Here is a 17,474-nt window from a genome sequence, read left to right as displayed (position 1 = left end):
TTAGCTATAGAGCTCCCATAACACAGCAGGAAAAGCACAGCACAATTATATATACTAAACTGAATGATGGCTGAATTCCATTAGCTGCTTTAGTTTCAGGTGCTGGTATTGTGTATGCTGGCACTTAATAGAATAACATTACTGTTATTAGTAACACTTGTGCTTTTCCTGCTATAACAAGATAAAATGTTGGTAATGCTTTATTTTACAGGTCGCCAAATTTAGAACTGATTTCCTGGAAGTGTTTTGAGTAATTTGCAGGTATTTAAGATAATTTTAGGACATTTGGTACAAATTATAAGAAAAAAATGAAATAAAGTGTTAGGTTGGTAAGAGCCTGCTCATTGTAGGCTATGTGGGTTCATACGTAGATGTTCTTTTTCAAAATTTCTTAATAAAGTAGACTTTTGACAGTTTTTTAACTGACAGAAAATACTTCATTTCCAGTGTGTTGTTTTCGGTTTGGTTTTTTTTCATAGTATGGAGTTTCCTTTAGAAACAGTTGTGTCATCTACCAGCAATGGAGATACCCTGCAAATTACTAGACTTAATATATCCACATAGAAATTGGGCAGCAAGTAAAAAGGACATCACTGCTGAATTCCATGTTTCACTAAATCTGTATGATGATCCATATTTAAGCTTAATTGAAAAATTGGCATTACTGTAAAGAGATTTAATTGCATTACAAAGGAAATCTCTAAAGCTGAACTCCCTTAGCGAATGATAAAGAAATTTATGCTCAACAGTATTAAAAGCCTTTAAGAAGTCTAAGAGGATTAAAAAACTGTTTTCTGAAATTAAGTATTAATAATCAAGTAAATCTAAAACTAGTTTAATGTTTATAAAATTTGGCATCAGTTGCCACTGTAAAGTGGATCTTTGTGTGGTCTGAGTCTGAGTCTGAGTCACTGAGTTGAGGAATGTTCTGTAATAAATTTAGGAATAGTAGAGCAGTTCTCAAAGTGAGGTCTGGGGTTCTTGAGAGGGTTCTGGGGGTCCCCAGCGAAAAAGGCAATAATTTATTTTCACTCTAATTCTATCCATAAGTAACACAATGACAGAATGTATGAATATTGTGGTCATGGGTTTCATACACTTTCTGTGCTAAAATATCTAAAAGCAGAGTATTCTGACGCATACAATTTCCTATGAAAGTTGGATCAAAGGTTGGATATAAGCTTTGGGTCATCGAAATAATGCTTAGTATGAAGAGAAACTGGGCAAATATTGTCATGGTGGCAGCATCACACGAAGAAGAAAGTGTGTGCGTCACTTCCGCTTATGGTCAAAAATGGCGTCCTCCACGACGGGAGACGGCGTGAGTGAAGCTCAATCTGGGAAAAAATCGAAAAAGACTAAAAACCAGGGTAAGTTGTGGATTCTGCAGAGTTTAATCATGTTAACAGACATTCAGGGGCTCACTGAGTGTGAAGCAGAGCTGAGTTTTGTCAGCTTGTTTACATGTCAGCTGCCAGGCACGCATGGATTAGCATGAAGCTGCGTTAGCCAGTGTGCTGTGCTGTGTTGTGTTGTGTTGTAAACATGTTCTGTTTTGCTAAATAAATTTTCCTTCGCTGGTTTCTCTTCAAACTGGCTCTGTTTCGAGTGTGAGTTAGTGTTGCCTTGCTGTGTTAGACAAAGAAAACAGACAGGTTTTTGCAGTTTACCTTCATGTCAACATTTCTTGGCAACTTCTGTAAATAAAACGAAGTTTTTCTTAATTTAGTTCCTACTGTTTGTTACCGTCCTTCACTGTTTCTTTGGAAGCCTTCGTCTTTAAATATTTCACTGCACAGCTTTGTCAGACAGCTGTAGTGCATTGTACTCAAAAGTAGCTTCTCAATTGATTGTGAGAAAGGTACCAATACAGCAATGTGAAAATACTCCATTACAAGTAAAAGTCCTGCATTAAAAATCTTCCCACAGTAAGAGTACATAAGTATTATCTGCTTGGTGTAGTAGTTAAAGTATTGCAGTAAAAGTAGTGGTTTGGTCCCTCTGACTGATATATTATTATATATGACATCATTAGATTATTAATAGTGAAGCATCAGTGTTAGAGCAGCATGTTACTGTTGTAGCTGCTGGAAGTGGAGCTAGTTTCAACTACTTTATATACAGTTAGCTAGTTTAGTTCAGTGGTTCCCAGCCTAGGGGTCGGGCCCCTCCAAAGGGTCAGCAGATAAATCTGAGGGCTCTTGAGATGATTAATGGGAGAAGACAGAAGAAAAAACAAAGTTCTGATACACAAATCTGTTTTCAGTTTTTGGACTTTTTGTCTAATCTTTTATTTGTGGTGAAATATTGGATCATTTGAACATTTAATGAAATGAAACCATGTGAGAAGTTTAGAGGGAAAAATCACTATTTGGTGGAGCTGTTAACAACTCATAGACATGTGAAATGTGACCCCGACTACACACTGCTTTATGTAAGATGTCAAAAACCAAAAAGGTTGGAAACCACTGGTTTCATCTTTAACAATGTGTTGTAGTTTAAAAGCTTGTTATATTATCCATTGTGTCAAATCTTCATCTGAAAAGTAACTAAAGCTGTCAAATAAATGTAGTGGAGTAGAAAGTACAATATTTCCCTCTCAAGTAGCATCAAATGGAAATACGCAGGTAAATTACAAATACCTGAAAATTCTACTTGAGTAAATGTACTTAGTTACTTTCCACCACTTTCCCATCTAAACAATCTCTTGTGTCAGACAAGTGAGACATATTAGTGTACTCAACATTCCCTCTTTGTTACTGTATCCAATATTAACGGTGGAAAACAGTCTCAACAACACAAAAAAATGGAGCTGTCAAACCATCCATGATTATGATGTTTGTGTCATGCAGTGAATGAAGCTGAACTCCTGACCGTACCCGATGGATGGAAAGAGCCAGAGTTCACCAGAGACGACAACCCCCGCGGTCTGCTGGAGGAGAGCAGCTTCGCCACCCTCTTCCCCAAATACAGAGAAGCTTACCTGAAAGAGTGCTGGCCGCTGGTGGAGAAGGCTTTGGGAGAGGCAGTAAGTTCACTGAGACAGGAGGGAAAAAACAACTGAAAATAGACCATAAACTCTGTTGTTGTAGATGTGTTTTGCATGCACAAAGTAAACAGGTTTGTTTATTTATGTAGATCAACATACCTGACACCGAGCTTGTAGAAAAACTGTAAAAATGAGTTGGATTATGCAGCTCAAGCAGCTTGGGGGGGGGGGGGGGGGGGGGGGGGGGGGGGGGGGGGGGGTGGGGGGGTGGGGGGACGACGACCCAAACAGTATTGATTTTGTTAATTGATTTTGATTTAGTTTTAGTCTTTGACATAAATGTAGGTGTTAGTCATGCAGTTATTTTTAGTTCTAGTCATTTGAAGTCTAGCTTTAGCAGTAATGATATTGTTGCTGCAGGGTGATGCATGTGAGCTGAGGGAAGATGGGGACAGGTAGCAGACCTGTACTGTGCTGCTCAGGTATTGATGATGTTACCATCCTGTATAAAGTGGATTATCTCTCTCTCAGCACATCAAAGCCTCTCTGGATCTGATAGAGGGAAGCATTAGTGTTTGCACCACTAAGAAAACGTTTGACCCTTATGCCATCATGAGAGCCAGAGATCTCATCAAGCTACTCGCCAGGAGTGTCCCATTCGAACAGGTAATGATGTCTGCGCTCACATCCAGGAAGCTGCTGTCAGTGTACGGTTACAGTCTGTGTATTACTGTATGTATTTTGCAGTACATGCCACATGTAGATTTTGCTTCTTGAAGGTCATGTTCATTTTTATTTTGAAAAACTCTAGATGTGATAACAGCAATAACAAACACGAGTGATGCTGATTTCTGATCAGGCATTTTGCTTCCTTTTTCACGTTGCTTTTTGCTTCCAGGCTGTGCGGATATTACAGGACGACATGGCCTGTGACATCATCAAGATCGGAACCCTGGTGAGAAACAGAGAGCGGTTTGTGAAGCGAAGGCAGCGGCTGATCGGTCCGAAGGGCTCCACCCTAAAAGTGAGTCCTGCTATCTTTATTTTCATTGTCACTGATGGTTAAAAAGTCTAGGATCAAATAGAAGAATATTAAACTCTTTTGAGGTTTTAGCATGTTGTTTTCCAATCATAATGATCTCAGAAAATAGTAAACCTGTGTCATATGAGGAGTGAAATTCAGATTTAAGAGACAGTGAGCTACAGTTTGAACATGTCCTCAGAAGGATTTGTGTCTGTAATCTGAATGCTGCAGTTTGGGATAAATGTCACTAGGTGGCAGCATAGTTTCTAATATGACTGTGCTGATCAATGCAAAGATGCTGTTAACAGTTCCTCTTAGGCCATGAATTGAATATTTTACTTTGCTCTCCTGTCCAGGCGTTAGAATTGTTGACCAACTGCTATGTGATGGTGCAGGGCAACACAGTGTCGGCCCTGGGGCCCTACGGCGGCCTGAAGGAGGTAAGAACTTCAGAGCTTCAGCTTGTTCTTGTAGACCCCTGTGGTCACAGGGGTTTAGTAGTGTATTTAAAGAGCTGGGAAAGTGACCTTGTGATAAAACAGCAAATGGAAAATTAACTTTTATTCAGATGAAATGTTGCAGATTATTCCCCTAAAATATCTGATGTGAGCTCTCTTTTGTTCGTGCATTTTGTGTGAGTGTGAGTGGTGTGAGTGAGAGATGTCTGCTTCCTGTATTGAGGTGCAACCAAACTCCCCTCATGTTTAATTAGGCTCTGCTGAGCCAAGATAATGATCCCTCTTGGGAAATCTTTGCAGTTGCAGCAAGTAGTAACAGGACCCAGCAAAGAAAAATAGAATAAAGACTTTTCTTTTTTTTCACTAATTATTGAATCTGAATTCAACCTGAATACTTAAACCGGAAAAATATTTTACACAAAGTACAGAGGATGTAGAAGCATTTTAGAAGTATTTTAGTTATTTATGTCTCTGTCACTGTTGTCCAGGTGCGTAAAGTGGTCATGGACACGATGAAAAACATCCACCCCATCTACAACATCAAGGTACGTTCAGGAACCTGACCTGTTCTCCACAGCAGTAGCACTTGTTTGATTGATACAGTTAAAATATTGAGACTGCATTCATGCCTGATGAAGAAGTTTTCCATCCTTGTTCTTGATCTCCTGACTGAAGCAAATCTCTCTGGGTTTGTAAGCCGAGGTTGGCTCAACCTGGAGCTGAGGGCATGAAGAGTCCCAGGTGATCTGTAATTAAAGATAAGATCTGGTCTATTTAGAGTAGGGCTTTGAAACTACCAATATGAATAAAAATAGAACCTTGTGACCAGTACACTCTATTTTAATTTGATCAGATTGTCTAACTGGTTTAACACGTTCTAGGGTGTGTGTGTGTGTAAGGTGTGTGTTCCAACGAACACACACCTTAGGTGTGTGTTCGTTGGAAACTTAGGTGTGTGTTCGTTGGAACACACACCTTACAAACAGCACTGAGCCGCTGAGATCAGAGCTTTACTGCTGGCACGCTGCTCTCCGTATTGAGGCATTATACACCTTTCAAACAGCAGACACATGTATGACTTGAGTCTACTCAATGGATGATGGACCCTCATTGGACCCACTAAGACAGCTGCTTGGCACTCTTATGCTGAAATGATACTTTCTGCATCTGTGACGGTCCGCTAGGGTCTACGTGACGTAAATTTCGTTATCAGAGGGTATCTGCATAGGCTCTGTGCAGACATCCGCGTACCCGCAACGCTGTCTTCCTGTAGATGCCGATCTACTGCGCATGTGAGGAATGCGTCCTCCAAGCGGACTCCAGGAGTTAGTATAAACAGAACACCTTTGCATCTGTGGTGTCCGCAGCTGTGCCGATACACGTCCACTCGGGAGTATAAATGAAGCTTTAGAGAGTCTCCAGTCTGCAGTGTAGTTCATAACCTTCACTGATAAACCAGGGAATTACAGTGAATTACATAGAATAATCACCAGATAAGTTTGTTTCACCTCTCGGTGTCAAGCTTTATTCGCATTAATGTTAAAGTTACATGAATGGTAAAGCAAAATTGCATATTGAACACTCATGTTTTGCAAAAAAACTAAAATAGATAGTCACAAACTAACAAATACAGTTTAAACGGTGAAGTCCATTAGAAGATATGTACATAAGGACAAATTTAACCACATACAAAGTTTTAAATGTGCACTGGTCAGTACTGATTAATAATATGCATGAGGGATTGTTGTGGGACCAGTGGTGTTTTACACTTGAACTACTGTCAATCTAGTGATGTTGGCTAAAACCATATTATCCATGATTGAGTGGTTTTAGTAGTTGAGTAGTTGGTGAAACCCCGAGTGATCAGTAATATATACATCAGGCTGCCCGGGTGCCCTGCAGAGCGTTATAGCAACCTGCTGATTGTCAATCAAAGAGTTCCAAATGTCTCCTGGCACCAGTTTTGTCAATTAAAGCTAAATCACCACCAAAGTTATACATGTTTTTTATCATTTTTTCATTCTGCCCTTATCCGAATTCTCTGACTGCTGGAACCGTCAGACACTAATGATCAAACGGGAGCTTTCCAAAGACCCTGACCTGCGGGTGCAAAGCTGGGAACGCTTCCTGCCTAAGTTCCGCCACAAGAACCTGGCCAAGCGCAAGGAGCCTAAGAAGAAGAGTGTGAAGAAGGAGTACACACCGTTCCCCCCACAACAGCCAGAGAGCAAGGTCAGGAGAAGTTTGTTTGAAAATCTGTGCGGTCTATGAGAACTCAGTAAAGTTAACATGCTTTAGTAGTAAAAGATAACATGCAACATATCATGTGTATGTAGGTTTGCTCAGACATTGTGCTTTATTATGAAATGCTACAGCAGGTATTTTAAAGGTTATTATGATAAAAACATTGAGCTTCATGTAAACTAACAGAAAAACCTACACAGAAGGTCTGCCGATGTTTGGACCTTGTTTTTTAAATTAAATTTGAACAATGATTTCAGGTTGACAAAGAGCTGGCCACAGGAGAGTTCTTCCTACGTGAAAGTGTGAAAAAGAGGAAGAGGATGGAAGAGATCAAGGTGAGCTCTTTGTGTAGATTAATCTCGTACTGGGCTGCAGTACTTGTTCACATGAGTGTAATGTCAGGATGTGATTCCAGGCAGCATCATGAAAGTGTAAGACTTCCTAAACCAGTAGAGTCTCTGAAATACTGCAGACACACACACACACAAAAATGGTAAAGGAATAGTTGCATCATTGTATGTATGTAATATATTTAGAATGACTTATCGTTCCTCTTTCTCAGGTGAAACAAGCAGAAGCACTGACCAAAAAGCAAGAAGAGCGGAACAAAGCTTTCATTCCTCCTAAAGAGAAGCCGTTAATGAAGAAGACCGCTAAAGGTAGAAATCGATGAACAAGCATTTATCTGAGAACAAAACATATACAGTATATCTGAGACTTTTTTTTCCTTTTTTTTTTTTCAGCTCCTGTGGAAGGTAAGCTGGACATCGAAGCCATCAAGGACAAAGTGAAAAAAGCCAAAACCAAGAAACTGGGCGCTCCACCAGTGAACCCAGCTCCTCCCACCAGCAGCACCACCGACAAAAAGAAAAAGAGCAAAACAAAAAACAAAGGCTAACCACCACACTGTTGTTGTCACGTGTACCATGTGATATGGTATTTGTTGGACAGTCATATGAGACAGAGTAAGGACTCTGTAAGCACACAGGAAGATGGATCAAGATGAACTTTTTACTGAACTACTTTTGCTGTTGTGAGGATTTCCTGATTATATTCTCCTGTGTATCATCATCTGTCTGGAGACTAACAGACCGCCACTTAGTGATGTGATACATTTTCCTCTTGTCTGCCTCATTTGTTCTCTTCTAACTATTGTCCAGATTTTGTATGGTCAATATTTATATTTTTCCAGATATATTTTTCTCCTCCGTTAAGACTGACGTGTGTTCAGGAGGGGGCAGACTCAGGCAGATGGGATTGTGAAATTAAATGAAAATTGAATTTTTAAACAACCTGGACCTTATTTTTGTACTCATGACCTTCATCTTTTTTGGTTATGATCACATTTTGACCTGCAGCTTTATTGTAGAGGCACAGTATGATGACTGCATAGAGCTAGGGGATCATTTCTGTTCGTCACCATGAGCGACACCTTTCATATCATGTATGGTCATGTGACCCATTGGTTTATATAGTTAGGAAGAATTGTATGGTGAATAAACACCAAAATCTAGGTGCTGGTCATAGCAATGGCATGTATCCAAGTGAAGACAACTAAGCTCCAATGATTCTATTATATGATTAATGTATTGACCACACATTGAGAAAAACAAAGTGTGGTTGAAACATTGGTCATATAGTAAAGTCATTGGAGCTTAAGTGTGCCATTGGTTTATATAAAAATATTGATTGCTGCAAATTTAATCCCTTGCAGTCACTGTAGATGTACACTCCAGTAAAGTAAATGATCACGGTTTGGGTATGTTAGCTTCTCTTTCAACCCTGTGGTTTCCTGTTTAGTGGCTAGTGGTGTAGCGTGTGTCTCTTCTAGCAAACTGCAGGGTAAAATGTTAATATAACAGACAGGAATAATGTAGAAGTTAATATAACGCATATTTGCCAGTTGTTACTCAGTGATAGGAGAAGGAGAACAATCAGATTCCTCTGTGGCTTAGGAAAAGCAATTTTGGAGCCTTTTTTTTCATGTATATGTACTTTTTGGCGATTTATGTACAGCTCTGTTGGGACCTAACAGCTGTGCATAGACAAAAAATAAAAAGATTTAACTTTGATGTTTATAAATCATCATCCTCGTCTTAGCCCTGGCTGAATGTTCATCAGGTCATCACAGGAGGTCTATTCATAGCAGAAGACATCGGGGTAAAAGTAGTGGACTGCATATGCGGCGATGAAGGTGCAGATCAGAGCAATGGGCCGGGCGACCAGAACAGCCACATAGTTTGAGCCCTTGACAGGGTCCCAGTCTGGGGTCCAGTTGTAGCCTGGCAACACAAAGCAAGGCAGACCGAGTGGGTTCCATATTAGTAGTTATACAGTACTTACTTTAACTATGATTTATCCAGTGGAATATATTGCTCATTTCTTCACTAAAAAGTTGCTTCACACTAGTACTACTTTTTAAGAAAAAGCATCTCTGCAGCACAAATCATCATCATGCTTGAGTGCTGACACTTACTTTTCTGTGAATCCCGATCTTGGCTACCTGTAAGGATATTAAAACACAGTTTGTAGTTCTTCACTGAAATGTCTGTTGGATGGATTGTTGTAAAATTTGGATCACACAAATGAATTATAATAACTTTGATGGTACTCCTGACTTCATCTAGTGCTATTATCTATTTAAAATCAGTCAACTTTCATTTTGCCTAATACTTTGGTTTCTCTAAACATTCTCATCAGCCTCTGTTGTACTTTATGCTTAGTGCTAGTTAGCAAATGTTTGCATGCTAACACGGTGAACATCAACATGCTAGCATTATTATTGTGAGTATGTTAGCATGCCATTGTGAGCCTTTAGCTCAATTACTGTCTCACAGAGCTGCTAGCATGACTGTAGACTCTTAGTGAAGACTTGAATTTAATTTGAAATCCGGATATTTTTTTGGCTTCACCAAAGGGGGACTGAATACTCACGGCAGAGACTCTTCTTACAGGTGCCTTCACATCTAGAGCAGGCTGCCCCTTTAGATTGATATGGTTGCATTCCATTCATATTACCCCTGAACAAGGAACCATCATCTGAGTTAAATCACATTTTGTAGGTAGCAAATGTTTGTTACTGAAGATGTACATCTTTAAAAATGCGTCACAAATATATACAGTAGTTTGTTTTTTAGTGAATGGTCAATAATTTCCTAAAACAGTAGGTTACTATAGTTTGTAGAAAACTTTACTCAAACAGATGGCACATTTGTTGAGGACTATTTTCAGCCGTGGATTAATACAGATTTGGTGGGCAAGTGAGTATTTACATCACCTCTCACCAGGATGGTGCATGTGAGATTGAGTTAATGTTTGGAACCTTTTTAAATTAAACACGTTTCTGTCTTAAAATCAGACTTAGATATAGATGTGATCAACTTACGCTGTAGCATAGTTGCACACAAACATGTAACTCTCTCTAGTACCAAAGTTGGTTTTTTTGACACCATTCGGGCACAGGTGGATGGCACAACCAACCTTGTAGCTCGTTGCCCATACAACCTGGAGACAACAGAAAAGGATAAATTGTGCGATGCAGAATAAATGTTATACATACTTAGCAGTTTTACTTTTTATTGGTTATAAGACATTATTTGAACAAAATTGGAAACTAGCACAACCACATAATCATAGTATATTTAGAGTAAAAAGTAGCACACACCTGTGTATAGTGGCCGCAGACATCTGAGCATTGGTTCGCTTCGTAGTCGTAGAATTGGTTTTCATCCACCCAACTTTTTATTGCTGTGTTCACTTTAAAATTTGATGGTGGGTAGCCTGTCCCTATGTTCTCTCCCACAGAAAGGAAGGTAGGGTGCACACGACGGGCATCTTTGAGGTAGATGTTGTGTTCAAATACGCAGTGCCTTGCCCATGCTCTTGCAGTAATGGCCAAGCCCTCATCCCATGTCTGAATGAGCAGAGGCAGAAAATATGAAACAACTATGCTTTAAAGTGACCCACTCTATTATGTATAATTATGGTTTCTTTTCATAAATGGTCAAGATAGTTTTGGTTTTGTTTGTCCATGTTTTGAGATGTCTCTGACGTTTAATATATGTAAACAGAGGTTTGTGGCATTCATAGTATTGAATGATTGCATCAAAAAATGGCAGCGTATTTCCAAAAAGTGTGTCCTGGTTACTGAGGATAAGTTGGTGTTGAATTTTAAAAAATCCTTTCACCACCATTCACCACTATCGTCTCTGTGACCTAATAGTCACAGAGACCTTACAGTGACATTGTGTTTACTAGCTACAGTAGCTGGCGAGCTAATGTGATTAGCAGTACAATACATGAAAGCTGGGAACATGCTAGCATTAGCCACAGTAGCAAGCTTGTTACTTATGGGACAAGTTCATGCAGTTTATTCAAGAGATGTATTTGTACTGTTGACTGTTTAAAAACCATGCTTCTTATGTAGGGTAATTTTCAACAGAGGAGGGTTAAATAAAAGAGAATGGTGCAGTACAGCTAATAAAGCTACAATAGCTTCTTCCATTTTAGACTCTAACATAATGCAAAATATTTTGTGGATTGACTTGATAACATGGCAAACTTTTTTTAAAAATTCTGATGTAACCAGGTCTTACGGGTGGAAGCACAGACAGATATATCAAAACCTGGACAAATAAAACCGATTTTATCTGCACAGCTAGATACCACTCGAAGCATTTCTTCTGTAATTTAGGAGATCTGACCCTTTGATCTTCTTTACGGAGCAGACAAGCTCTTTTTGTTTTAGCATTTATTTCCTAGATGGCTCCTGCTAGATTCAAACCAGCAACATTCCAATCTCAAGGCCTCTAAAACCTTCTAAAATCAACAGAGGGCTGACAAAATAATCACTTCATCAGAGGGGAATTTATTTTTTTACTGTAATCATCACTGCAAACAGTGCTGAAACATTTTGAAAATGTTAGCTGAAATCCTTACTCGTCTGCTGTTTTTTTGTCTACCAACTGTGGTGTTGGTTAGGTCCTTTAACCACTACCTTTCTATCACTTGCTTATCATAGTAAGAAAGTTAGTGAGAGAACGTTAGTTTTGCCTACCATGTACAGCATGTCACTTGCAGGTGGATTGACGGATGACCGCGCCTTGTTGTGTTCCCTTACACATTGCTCAATAAACTCCCCATCTGTGATTTCTGGCAGTGAGACTGAATATACCCCAGATTCCAGGACAATACAGGCCCACAGTAAGATCTCCACCATTAACTCCATGCCTCAGAGAATAACACTAAACCGCCACCAACAAAGGCAACGAAGCTGTGGTTTGTGAAATACACCACACTTGCATCTGTCAAACTGACACAGGAAATTACACACTAAAGAGGAACAGAATGTTTGTGCTGTTTTTTTAGAGGTAGTAAGTCAGTTTAAAGAGAAATTCTAAATGCTGAGTGTGCGATGTAGTGAAGTTGAAATGAAAAATAAGGGCAGAAACTCAACCTTATATGCATCATTATTCTTTGTCTTTTTGTCTTTCTGTTTCACACAACAATAAAAGGTGTAATTTTAACTTTTTAAAAAAAAAGTTTTATTCCTTTTAATTAGTTTGCTTTTGGTTTTCAGTTTACCATATTTTTATTACACATTACTCCCAGCAACTGGGAGCCAGTGGAGGGATCTGAACAGTGGGGTGACGTGCTGTTTTGAGCCTGTCCTCCCAAGTAAAATGAAACAATAAGTCGTAATGTCAGTTGGAAAAGACTACCCATAGTTACATTTGAGTGACAGATGCCATCTAGCGGCTGTTATAATTATGACCAGGAGAAGTGGCACAGTTCAGATGACATCTATATAAGGTGACAAATTTCTAGGGGTGTCACAGTTCTCCAAATCCACGATTCGATTTGACTTTTGATTTTAAAGTCATGATTTGATTCGATATAAAGATCAACAGATTGTTGGTTTCATGCCCTGACAACTGTCATTTACATTTTCAAAGTCTGCTTTAAAAAGATAGGCTACATGGTATCAAGTGTGATATAACCAAGAAACCTCCAGGGCTGAAAAATGAAGCTGATGTGGAAGTGCAAAAAACTGCAGTTTAAGAGATTTAACCGTCATATTTTTCACATTCTTTGAACACTAATATCTGAATAATAAATAGTTGAACATGTACAACACTAGTAACTATTTAGACATTTTTTTATCACACACTTTTATTACATTTCATTTTTAGACAACTGTCATTTACATTTTCGAATTCTTCTTTAAGAAGATGAGTATGTTCACATTCTCTGGAGAGAGGGCTTGTTACGGTACTTGAAGATTCCCTAGTGTTTCCCTGTTTTTTCCCCCTTCCCTGTGTTTCCAGCTTGCCCGCTCTCCAGCCTACTACCACCTACTCCCTTCTGCCTGCCCTTGCCACTCTCACTCACTCCTCTCAGCCCTCCAGTCCTTGGCCTCAGCCTGCTTCATCCCCACTGCATCCACCCCAACTTCCCCCCACTTCCCTGGCAATAAAGCCTTACTTCATTTAACATCACTCTAGTCTGTGTCTGCATTTGGGTCCACACTGCAAACCACAACAGGGCTGCTCTTTGAGCTGTCACAATGTGCCCCTGCCGTTGATAACACTCTCTCACTTGCCACACTTGTTGCTTGTACAGCAAGCATTTGGAGAGCTTGGACAAATGTGGGTACAGATGCTCATTTTCTTTCCACCATTTCAGTGGATCTGAATCCAGAGGGATGACTTTTGCCATCTTGTAGAGCTGCATTTCCTCTTCAACAGCACCATGCCATGGTTTGGGTATTGATGGTGTAGTTTAAATGTAATGGAAGTGCACATGTGACAATTTAGGTGAATCAACAACAAACAGAAAAGTTATTGTGATGGTGTGCTATATAATCATGAAATTAAAATGTTCTGATATTAAAATTAATAACTACCTTTAATAATAATTTATCATTGCTTTTTTAATTATGAAATTTTACAATAATTTACATTATTATTACTTGTGAAATTTGATTACATCAATTGACCACATAGCTGTGTGGGATGCTCTTGCAAGATTTTCTCAAGCAGAGTATTGAAGATCTCACTCCGAAGGAAGTCATCTGGGTGGGATAGAGACTTGAACCTTGGATCTGCAGTTCTCTCATTCAGGAACTGTTGAAGTCTTGGGTCAGAATACCTCTCCTCAAAGTTATCTGCTATAGCATATTTAACATCCTTCACAATCAGTGAATCTCTCACTGTACCTCATAGATGTCAGGATTGTGTGCTTGAGGGGAAGGACCATAGACACAGTCGGTTGCTTTTCAGAACTCAGTAAAGTTGTGACTGTTTTCAGAGGCTTCAGTACCTGAACCACCTCTTCAAGAACAATCACATCTTGATTGGAGAAGTTAATGAGGTTCTTGGCACGTTTTTTTTCTGTGAGGGCAGAATAAACAGCAGCTTGTTGCTCTAATTACTGTATAAGCATGTCATAGCTGGACTTCCACCTTGTAATGATGTCTTAGACCAGTTTGTGAAGGGAAGCTGAAGCATGTTTTGTTTGGCCTTTAAGACAGCTGCTACAGTCACGTTCCGGTGGAAAAAAATACCACCTTCCTGACTTTGCCCAAAAGATGGGCCATCTGGTTCACTCCCAACCCCTTCTGGGATGCCAGATTCACTGTGTGCGCAAAACACCCTAAAATATATGTGGTTACAATCCAGCCTCCTTTGTGGCATTGGGTCTATCCAGTTTCCATTCCACTACTGCTTCCTTCAGCACCTCTGCCAAAGTTTAACTTGTGTGAGCATCATAGATGGGGCAACTTTAAAGGACTGGATTTTCAATATCCCAGTCATCATTAATGTAATAATAATAATAATAATAATAATAATAATAATAATAATAATACTTTATTTATATAGCACCTTTTAAAAACAAAGTTTACAAAGTGCTTTGACAGACAAAGCAAAAGCAGAACAACGCAAAGCAAAAACATGAAACAGAAGACAATAACAGATCTGACCTTAAAAAGATGGTGGCCAAAGGCAAAGAAAGACAATAAAGAGATGATAAAAAAGTTTAAAAGAGAGATGATCTAAAGACAACATTACATAAAAGGAAGTCTGTAATAATGGGTTTTAAGAAGTGATTTAAAAGAAGTTACTGATTCTGTGAGCCTTATCTCCTCAGGCAAGTTGTTCCAAAGCGGAGGGGCCCTGATGGCAAAAGCACGGTCACCTTTAGATTTAAGCCTTGCTTTGTGTTGCTTAAATCCAGAATTCTCCACCACTGAATAGGGTCACATGTCTGAGGCTACAAACACCCCTATTGCACTTGTTATTTCTTTAGTGTGAGTTGAAATGTGAGTTTGAATTGATTGTGTTGAAGTTTGGCTCTAAATGAGGATGGAAGAGTTGCCAGTGTCAATGTTTTTCCCAGTCAAATCTATTTCTTTATGATGCCTGTGAATATTTCCTGCCATATTTGACGTGTTGCCTGAGGTGGGGTATGGTACACGCGTGTAGCATAGCCTGCAAACTGTAGTTTGGGTTTGTTTTTTTTTTTTGTCAACGACATGTTCGTTGTTTAGATAATTCAATTCAATTTTATTTTTATAGCACCAAATCATAACAAAAGTTATCTTAGGGCACTTTTCACATAGAGCAGGTCAATACCGTACTCTTTAATTTACAGAGACACAACAATTCCCCCATGAGCAAGCATTTGGCGACAGCGGCAAGGAAAAACTCCCTTTTAACAGGAAGAAACCTCAAGCAGGCAAAGTGTTGTCACACCGGTTACTTGAGGGAAGCAGGAGGATCTTCCAGTTCTGTTTCTCCATCATTTCTGCCTACGGCAGTGGCCATGGTGTCTCGAAAAGTAATGCAGACTACAGGTAGGCTCATTAACTAGCAGCTAGTCTTATTTGAAATGTTGTTTTTTTCTTTTTTTCAGATGTGCCCAAGTAGGCGGGTTGGAGAGAAGAAAAACGCTGTGAGAATCTCAAACCTGTTTGTGATTTCGAAGGTTGAAATCGAATGCTTATTTTGATCAATTTTCGATTTAGAAGCATATTTCCATATTCGGAAGTGGCAGGCTTGATGTATTATAAGTGAGTTCCTGGTTAGATCCTAACTTGCAAAAAGAGGACTTAGTGGACTTCTGTGCAGGAGACCACTGTTCGCGTCCCATTTCCAACCATGAGTGTCACGTTTCCAACTGCGAGTCAAAACAGTTTTTTAAAAAACATAACTACCATTGTCGCAGTGTTTACTGTTGCCATGATAATGAAGGTTGCCTAACTTTAAGGAAGTAGTAACTTTAACCCACACCACGTTTGAAGTGATCATTTTAATCCAAACCATGATCTTTCCCTAACCCTAGACAAGTGGTTTTTGTGCCTAAACCTAACCAGACCTTAATCACGGTGTTGTCACATCATAAATCAATTATTTTTTAACAGCAATTTGTTACAGTTTTGGAAAGCACAGACAAATGATGTCCTGATGATTACTGCTGATAGAGGCACCAAATTAGAAAACACTCCTATGGGTCGTTCCAGAGTGCATGGTCAAACAACCTATTTGGTCATTTAATTTGAGGACCTGTTCGCTGTTTTGGGCTGGTTGAAGACCAGACGTGCTGCCACACTTTGGATCATCTGCGGAGGTGTGAACCTGCATGCGGGGAGACCTGCCAGTAAGGAGTTACAGTAGTCGACGTGTGATCTTACGAGAGCCTGTACCAGGAGTTGTGCTGCATGATCAGACAGATAGGGTCTAATCTTTTTGAAGTTGTACAGGGCAGTTCAACACGACCAAGCAGTCAAGGCCACGTAACCTTAGAGGTTTGTTGGTCATCAGTCATGACGTCCAGGTTTTGGGCAGACTTTGTGGGCATGAGCTGGGCTGATTCGAGCTGGATATTGGTGGATATAAGTGCTGGATATAGGTGTAACAAACATTAGCAAGCACAGGTGTAACTAAAAACATTAAAGGGAAACTTAGGGATTTGATGAATGAAAGTAACGTTAAACACAGGAACTAGCCACCTGTAGCAGCATTATGATTAACTGCAAAGGGATCTATATCCAGGGCAGCTTGCTGGCTAAACTAACTTCACTGCTAGCTCAATGTTATGGCTTACTGGGATGATTAATGGAACAGTGACATCATTGCTGTCATGTCAGTAGTTACACCTGTGCTTTTCTTGCAACGGCAAGTTAGAATATCCGCTATGAAAAAGTTCTATTGTAATGCCCTGTGTATCCTCTGATCAGTGCTATAACTTCAATCCTTTATTACCGTTCTGAAGTTTGATTGTTTTTGTGATATCACTGTTAAACCCCATAAAAAGAGCGTAAAATGTTTCCACAAAGATTTGTTATTTTTAGTTTTCCTAGTATTGCGGGGTGATCGTGTACAACTGTATATCAACAGCATACTCAGAAATGTAGTTATTTAGTCTGCACACTGACTGTTTTGAGTAATTCTGTCATTTTTCCAGTGTGATATACCACATACTCAGTTATTGAGATAGGACACAGCTTTAGGAATATATTTTTGAAACAGAGTCATATTCATTTTTTTTGCTTTTTAAATTCTAATCAAAGATTGCCTTTGAATGTTTCTGCCTCAGTGCAAACAAAGTTTTAGTCTTGGAATGGAATGTCATGGAATCTCAAAACAATCTAAATCTGAAATAAATAAATAACAGGAGCAGTTTACAGTGATGTGATCTGTAAAAGCACTGTACTGACTTTCCATTAGGTCACTGGACCAACACACAAAATTCAGACTTT

The 17,474-nt window shown here is 39.4% G+C and overlaps 2 protein-coding genes across 2 annotated transcripts; one reads left to right on the top strand and one right to left on the bottom strand.

The window, feature by feature from the left end:
* The first annotated feature begins 1,251 nt into the window (after positions 1-1,251).
* krr1 (KRR1 small subunit processome component homolog) lies at positions 1,252-8,787 on the top strand. The gene is made up of 10 exons (XM_067582388.1): positions 1,252-1,370; positions 2,853-3,028; positions 3,521-3,655; positions 3,888-4,013; positions 4,370-4,453; positions 4,960-5,016; positions 6,533-6,703; positions 6,973-7,050; positions 7,278-7,374; positions 7,459-8,787. Exons 1-10 carry the CDS (start codon positions 1,295-1,297, stop codon positions 7,611-7,613), a joined length of 1,155 nt encoding a protein of 384 aa, XP_067438489.1. The 5' UTR covers positions 1,252-1,294; the 3' UTR covers positions 7,614-8,787.
* On the bottom strand, positions 8,075-12,109 carry glipr1a (GLI pathogenesis-related 1a). Its single transcript, XM_067582390.1, has 6 exons — positions 11,772-12,109; positions 10,380-10,628; positions 10,101-10,219; positions 9,650-9,735; positions 9,192-9,218; positions 8,075-8,997 (listed from the first exon to the last, which is right to left on the bottom strand). The coding sequence occupies exons 1-6, from the start codon at positions 11,940-11,942 to the stop codon at positions 8,852-8,854; spliced, it is 798 nt and encodes a 265-aa protein (XP_067438491.1). The 5' UTR covers positions 11,943-12,109; the 3' UTR covers positions 8,075-8,851.
* Positions 12,110-17,474: the final 5,365 nt, after the last annotated feature.

This window comes from Thunnus thynnus, chromosome 23 (genome assembly GCF_963924715.1).
Source record: "Thunnus thynnus chromosome 23, fThuThy2.1, whole genome shotgun sequence".
NCBI lineage: Eukaryota > Metazoa > Chordata > Actinopteri > Scombriformes > Scombridae > Thunnus > Thunnus thynnus.
Note: the sequence above shows the minus strand (reverse complement) of the source record. Positions and strands in the feature narration are given on the sequence as shown.

Coding starts and splice junctions, on each gene's coding strand:
- krr1 (XM_067582388.1), top strand. CDS start 1,295: ATGGCGTCCTCCACGACGGGAGACGGCGTGAGTGAAGCTCAATCTGGG. Junction 1,371..2,852: donor GAAAAAGACTAAAAACCAGG/GTAAGTTGTGGA, acceptor TGTGTCATGCAG/TGAATGAAGCTGAACTCCTG. Junction 4,014..4,369: donor CGAAGGGCTCCACCCTAAAA/GTGAGTCCTGCT, acceptor TCTCCTGTCCAG/GCGTTAGAATTGTTGACCAA.
- glipr1a (XM_067582390.1), bottom strand. CDS start 11,942: ATGGAGTTAATGGTGGAGATCTTACTGTGGGCCTGTATTGTCCTGGAA. Junction 9,219..9,649: donor CTGTAAGAAGAGTCTCTGCC/GTGAGTATTCAG, acceptor ATATCCTTACAG/GTAGCCAAGATCGGGATTCA. Junction 8,998..9,191: donor AGATCGGGATTCACAGAAAA/GTAAGTGTCAGC, acceptor TTGTGTTGCCAG/GCTACAACTGGACCCCAGAC.